General features: G+C 45.4%; 1 protein-coding gene across 3 annotated transcripts; it reads left to right on the top strand.

The window, feature by feature from the left end:
* Positions 1 to 2,394: 2,394 nt before the first annotated feature.
* Positions 2,395 to 6,422, top strand: LOC104350231 (serine protease inhibitor Kazal-type 6). 3 transcript variants are annotated; one of them, XM_009955998.1, is made up of 4 exons: positions 2,395 to 2,452; positions 4,608 to 4,633; positions 5,488 to 5,600; positions 6,377 to 6,422. In XM_009955998.1, the coding sequence occupies exons 1-4, from the start codon at positions 2,395 to 2,397 to the stop codon at positions 6,420 to 6,422; spliced, it is 243 nt and encodes an 80-aa protein (XP_009954300.1). The 3 variants fall into 3 exon arrangements, with proteins under 3 accessions (XP_009954300.1, XP_086327291.1, XP_086327290.1); XM_086471165.1 differs by having other exon boundaries at positions 2,395 to 2,450; positions 4,600 to 4,633; XM_086471164.1 differs by lacking the exon at positions 6,377 to 6,422 and adding an exon at positions 5,798 to 5,885.
* Positions 6,423 to 7,129: the final 707 nt, after the last annotated feature.

Here is a 7,129-nt window from a genome sequence, read left to right on the forward strand (position 1 = left end):
CTCACACAATTCCTTCCTCTTCCTTTCTCCACTTGCTATTCTCTTGTATGTAGCAAGAATATCTGCTGCTAAGGCTGATATTTAGGACAAAATCTGTGACTTCCAAACCTTTTCTTTGGGTCTTGTTTCCTGAAGTAGGTGATTTCTTGACCACGAATTTTGTAGGTGCTTCCCACCGAAAGATAAGAGGCTTGTTTTTCCCCTAGTACTAGCATAGAGCAGTTCTCTGTCCTAGGACAAGGGACAGAACTTTTTTTTTTTTTTTTTCCTGTTAGCATAGGCAATATAAATCATATTATGCCATTGTGCCTGTTCTTAAGGCAAACTGAAGAGTCATGAGAGTCCTCACTGTTTACCTGCTTGTGTGTCTGTGAAAAATAACAAAGGAACGGTCTCAGTAGTCAGTGGATGTGAACGGAGACCTGTCAGCACAGGACAGAACTCTGCTATAATTTCTTGTTGACCACAGACTAGTGGAGTTTTGGCCACAGCAGGAAATTGTCTTCACGGCAACATCCTACAGTGGGCCTCCTCTACAGTGGTAGTTTCTGCCTGAGGAAGGCAGATACTTGCTTAGGAACTCAGAAGGCTTTAGAAAAGCCCAAAGAATAGCTGCTCACCTACAGGGAAAGGGAGGGCAAATGGCAAGCAGTGGTTATATGGCTGTATCCTAAATCCCTCATGAGTCTCTAAGAAAGAACTCCGTAGCAGGTGGAAAGATTTGTATCACATAAGACTAAAGACTGGCCCATCACAGGTAAGTACTGGGCTTAACACCAGCAAGACTCTGCCCAACTACACCCCTTAGACTGCAAAGCAAGGTCCAGGTGCCCTTCTTCTATCCCTGATTTTCAGAGAAGTCAGAGGGATAGAAGAATTCCCTCACCTATGCCAGCAAGTGGCCTGTTTCAGATGTTACAAAGTGGAAAAAGGTAATAACGATAATCACCTGGTTGGTAATTTGGTCTGTTCCTCTCCTCAGCCTGGAAGGGATTGGTCCCTGTGGTACGTTTGCTAAGGCTTCAGCCAGTTATGCTGCAGCAACCGAAACGCTTGGGTAGATAAAGGACCGAGGCATTAAGGCCGTGGTCGTGAGCAGTGACGTATGAAACTAGAAAAGGCAAACAAGTAGTGCTGCGAGTGGCAGAACTAAGCGTGGTTTTGAACGGCGCTGCAGCTGACTGACTTGATAACTAAATTATATGAGAAGCTGTGTTGTGAGCTCACCCTTAATAGACATCTGAGAATTCATCTGTCAGTCACAGTTTCTCTGCTATGTGGATTTTAAGATGTCTAGCAAGGTGCAGACTCTAATGCTTCCCCAGATGTAGGGCATTCATAACATTGCTCTCCTGCAGAAACTGTCTCCCTTGCTGGCTGATGATGTTAGTAGCATCTTTCCTCTGTCGCCAGGAAAATGTATAAAAATGTATTTATTCTTAATTTTTTTTGCCCCTATGTCAAATTTGGTTGGAACTAGTTGCAGATTCAAAATTTACTGGGGGAACTAATAAACAGATATACCTATAGACAATGGTTTCCTAAGCCTTGTCTCCTTAGGAAAGCATACTGAAATTTTAAGCTTATTCTTATCTGAACAGATATTTTCAAATGGTGCAGCTGAACACAAATCCTTGCACAGACTCAGCTGGAAATAGAGCTCAGGTCTCCCAATTCCCCATCAAATACCCTTCATTGCCACTTGCTGTGGGAGCGGAGCCCTAACATATGTTTGTGAATGCAAAAAACTGGAAAACATTGACAGCTAGAGTTTAAATAGTTCAGGGAGGAGAGTCAGCAGTCCTATCTGGGACTGTGCACACAGCTATGAGAGCATGTCACGTTGGAGCGCTTCTCCACCCCAACCCAACAAATTTAGAACCATCCTCAAAAATAGCCAGGGAACAACGTATAATTGGTTTCACAGACAACACATTCTCATGCTGTGATTTATTTCGTAACGTCTAGTGAGTGTCATCACGCTGCACTCAAAGCCTCGGAGCTGGCATTCAGCGAGGGCCCAGAGAATGAAAATTACCAGCTTCCCTGATGAATCACTGCTTTGCAAATTCACCCTTGTGAGAATCCTGTGACTATTTAGAAAAAAAAAAAAAAAGATATTACAAGCCCATCTATCACTCATGTAATTATCCCTTTCTAGGTTTGATGTGGACAGGGCAGCATTCCTAAAGCACCATAAACACAGCCAGGACCAATAATGGCTTTAGAAATGAAGTGGAGAAGTTCTCACAATTAAGGTGGGGAGTGAGGACAGCTACGGATGGGCACATAAATACACAGAAAGGCAGGTCTGTGTGCACGCTGTGGGCTCCGGTACTGAGACGACACCTCCTGCACAGTTCGCTTGGCTTGGACTAAAGAGCTACCTGCAGCATGAAGGCAACAGGTGCCTTAGTGCTTCTCAGTCTGCTGCTGCTCTCTTTCTTCTCGGGTAAGTGATCTTTTCCCTAGCCTAGAAAAAAAAAACAACCCCAAAAACTTTCCTGACAACAGCCAACTTTGGAGAGCCTTGATCACCGGATGACAGGCTTGAAGATAAAGCTGAGCAAGTAGAAAATATCTGTGGGACTTGCTCACTGGTGTGACATATTTCCACTCCTCATGTGCCTCCGCAGTGAATAACGCAGCGGAGGTGTCACTGGGAGACAGAGCAAGCAAACTCTAAGCGGCTCTTTCAGCAAATGTACCAAAGCAGAGTGTAATTATGAATTTTTGGTACAAATGTTCACTGGAGAGTTTTGCTGAACCAGTTAGAGAAGAAACTCACTCACCTCAGGGTCATCAGCTCTTGTTTTGATCCTAAGCATCTTGGTGTTTGGTGTTTTCCTTGGAGATGTGGAAATGTAATTAGATGAAAGTTTCAGCTTTCATTTATGTTGCAGAGAAAAGCTTGAAAATTAAATTCAAGTGTCCTCAAGGAGTCAGAACAAAGAGGGCAAATTAAAAGGATCCAGCATTTATTTATCTGGAGATTTCCACATCTCTCTGACGATCTGGGGAAGCTGAGTGATGATTTTTGAACATATAGGTCATGTCAATGTTATCAATTGCTTGTGTCCAGCTGAACCAGCTCGGCAAGGTTTGTGGCGACAGTTATTGAAGAATGTGCAGAACAAGAATTATTTATACTTGTTTTTCTGTGAATAATTTGAATAAAGAATTCACTTGAGAAAATTGCAAGCTGTGCACGGAGAAAAGAGGTGAATTACTTTGTACACATTATTCATTATGAAATATTCATCTGTCTCTAATTGAGTCTTAATTGGGACTGGGTTCCATCAGAGCTCTGAAACTTCCTTCCAAGGCCAGGCAAAATAGCAGTAAACTCTGTGATCTCCTATAAAATAAACAGATGTCAAGAGACATCATCGCAAATTCTTCCGTAGCCACATGTAATATTTATAAAAACTATCTAATGAGTTATTTTGTAAATAATATGCAGATAGCCATAACAGTGACTTCACATTTAAGGCAGCCTAGCCTAACCTGAGGACATGATAAATACACCAGTGCCAGGGATATAACACCAAAGTGCAATACAATTGTCAGAAGAAGTAGGGTGGGTTGATGGATGATGGTCCAGCTGACTGCGGCTTGGGTTGGATTTCCAGTGTGTGGGGGCCTGAGTGTAGGACAAGGTCCTCCCATCTCCTGCCCCAGGTTCCCTCCTGCCCAGAGCCACCAGAGCAGCATCACAGCTGGCAGTGATTCCACCACCCCAGCAGCCTCTCATCTGAACCTCTGCTGCTCCGCTGCCATGTGAGATGCTGGGTATTTTTCCCACAGTGTCGTGTCCCAGATTCTGCAAATCTACATTCAGTCCCCCCTTGAGTGTCAGGCTCCCCCTTAGAGACATTGCAGGATCGCCCTGTCCCACAGCTATGACACAACCTACGCACCTGACTGCAGTCTTTGCAGAGAAGAAATATAAAGAGGACGGACTGATTAGCTTCAAGCCCAGAGCCTGTGCTTACAGCGGGTATTTTTGTGCTGTTACTGACCGGCACTGCCTGTTCTGCTCTGTATCACTCCATGACGTCTCTTACTATCTTGCCTGGGATGAATTTGTTCTGGGAGAGTCTCTGGGCTGGGCTGTGCTGAGGATGGCTGTAAAGCTGACCACAGGGTCTCCTCCTCCTTCTCCATGGTACAGTCCTGTTAGCAGTACCATCCTTTTTCGTTGTTCAGAGGGGCAGGAGCCTAAAAGCCTTAAAAGTCAATATAACTTTAAAATTTCTGTTGAGCACGACTCTGGATCCGATATGGCAGCTCACTTCCCTAGGAGTGGCTGCCTTCCAGGAGATTGGGTTATGTGTCTGAGGTGCAGTTAGCAGCTGAACGATGATTACATGGTATTTTAGTAACATTTGTTAAAAAAGCAAAATACTGAAAAGCAATTCAGATAATGTATTTTCTGCCCCCTCCTCCACCGCATAGGATGACAGAGTAGGAAAAACCTGGTGTATGTTTCACTGTGTCCTGCAGAAAGGGTTTGTGACTTTAGTTCAGCCTCTATCAGAAAAATAATGCTGACATGTAAAATCTGATTGGGTTTTTTTGTTGTTTTGTTTTGTTTTTTGTTCCAGATGTAGCAGGTCAAGACATTGAAGAGGTTAGTGCAGCTGTTTCTACTTACTGAATCTACGTTTTCTAGAGGAATGCTTTTGTAACCAAGATCTTGGCATGTGGTAAACAGTTTTCAATGTCTGCTGGGAGCAGGTGGGTCCTTCCAAGTCCCCCCAACTCTTTGGGGAGTTCGCCATTGTACAGGGGATACTATGTGTGGCCACATTAGCAAGTAGACCAGGGAAACAGTTGGTTTAGCAAATGCTTCCCATGATTAGGTCTAAGGTGCTTGCACAGGGTTGTGTTTGTATGCAGCACCACTTTTGTCCACTTTGCCCACTGTCCAATCTTCTCATGAAACAAATGGACTATTGAGAGTGTTTTATCACATCAAACAAGGTCCATCACCGGGACTTGTCCAGAGACAAAATACCTGTACGTTTCCTGGACATCATTTTTGGTTCCCTGTAGACTGGTTTTCTTCTCCCTCCACTGGGAAGGCAGAAAGCTCAGCAAGCACCAAGCTGAGTGCACAGTTTCGCAAGATGCATGAAGCCATGCAGCAGTGAGCTAACTTGATGCCAAATGCCTGAAAGAGCACCAGTGCTGACTCTTCTCCTACATGCCTAGGCTAATTCATTCCTGTCTTTGGGAGACAAGGCTTCTCCCAGGTGACTACAGTTTCCTTCCTCAAACATGGGGAAAAAAATTCCCCTGAAAGACTGCTTCTGCACATTTCTGACAGGGCTTTTTCTTTCAGTAAACAAGCAGTGTCGTCACCACTGCTTTAGTCCTCTCGTCAGAAGAAGCATTGTATTAGTGACCTTGTATCCAATTTGGAAAGAAAGAGTATGGGAGTCCTGAAAGGCTGGGGTCATTTTTTTTTTGTTTCTTTTGCAGATTTGTAAAGAGTTTGTAAACAGAAGTGTGTACTGTACAAGGGAGTCCAACCCTCACTGCGGCACGGATGGCATCACGTACGGAAACAAGTGCGCCTTCTGCAAGGCAGTGCTGTAAGTGAAAACAGAGGGGATCGAAATAACAGAGTTGGCTCCATTTCCACACATGTAATGATGTTCTTCATGGAGGGGAGGCCTTGCATCCAGGCTGCTCCTCTTGTAATGGACCAGCCCCTGAATCCTGCCAAGTGGAATATTTCCTCCTTGGAATGGAGCTGTGTGAATGCAAGTTAATTTTAATTCACTTCTAGGCTTTGCAAGCTGCTGGTTACCATGCTGAGAGGCAGCACGAGGCCTGGGAGGCAATTGCATCCTGGCTGTACCTTCTGCACGCACTAAATTGATGCACATTTCCCACTATATGCCACAGGCTGCAACTCTTGCTGCCCACACTTCTGGATACTGAGAAGTGTCTGGAGGAATGCGGGAGCTGAGCTGTGCCAAATTATTCCTGAAAAGTCTGAATGGACTTTGTGGAACAAGACACAAAGTCTCAGAGCAAGAAACTGAGTTTCTCCTTTTCCTGAGCTCTGTCACCTTTTAAAGGAGATGCAATGGGAGCCAGCACCCTTGGACTGAATGTGCTTGCAAAACATCAGTTTTTCCTTAGCAGTCCTTAACATTTGATGCACACTCAAGGCTGCCTTATCCTAGGGGAAATCAGAGAAAAGCAAGGAGAGGAGAAAATGACTTGATATCCCCTGTGAGGCACCAGGGTACACTAGCATGGGTTGGGCAAATGGTCCTGTTCAGACAGATGAGCTCCTTGTCCCACACTGCGCTTTCTGTCATACACTGCTTTGTCTAAGTCTGACTTGCTCCTTTTACAGGAGAAGTGGAGGGAAAATAAGATTGAAGCACTTGGGGAAATGCTGAGTCCTCACTGCCACTGAGCAGCAACAGCGGAGCCCCCGTCCACAAGCACCGCAGACGCCTATACACAGACACGGGAGCAGCTTGCCCTCATCCCTGACATCTCTGCTCAATAAAATAAAACTCAGCAGAATTCTTTGGCTGGATTCCTTTTTCTTTAATACCCAGAAAAGTGCTTTGATACAGCCGTGCTAGAGCCTAATGCATGGCTTTGCTATACTGCGCTATTACATCACCCTCCTCCTGGGAAGTAAGGCGCTCCCTGTGCCGGAGCAGCGATTCCCACGGCTCCCATGGGCTGTGTCCTCCCGTCTCCAGCAGCCATAGCTCTTCTGTCCTGTCCTGCCTGATATATTGGCACACACTTGCCAGGCATCCAAGCAGTGCAACCGCTCGTGGGCTCCTGCCCAACTCTCCCCATCCCAGGGGGTGGGCGATAGCGGGCGCCTTTATTCTTTACCCAGCCTCCGTAGACATGTTCCTTCCTCTCTTGGAGGTTATTGTGGGAGGGTGACAGGAGAGCTGGTGAACAGCGTGACTGCATATGCCTCATCTCCTTTGGAAACCAGAGACAAACAAGCTGAGGCTAGGGAATATTGCTCCATTTAAGCCTGCAACAAGAAGATGGCAGGTGGAGGCTGGTTTTAGGCAGAAGCTGCAAGGCTCTTCTTTCCAAACCAGTCTCTTTCTTCTTCCTTCTAAGAGAATAT

Source organism: Leptosomus discolor, chromosome 10 (genome assembly GCF_034619465.1).
Source record: "Leptosomus discolor isolate bLepDis1 chromosome 10, bLepDis1.hap2, whole genome shotgun sequence".
In the NCBI taxonomy this organism is placed as follows: domain Eukaryota; kingdom Metazoa; phylum Chordata; class Aves; order Leptosomiformes; family Leptosomidae; genus Leptosomus; species Leptosomus discolor.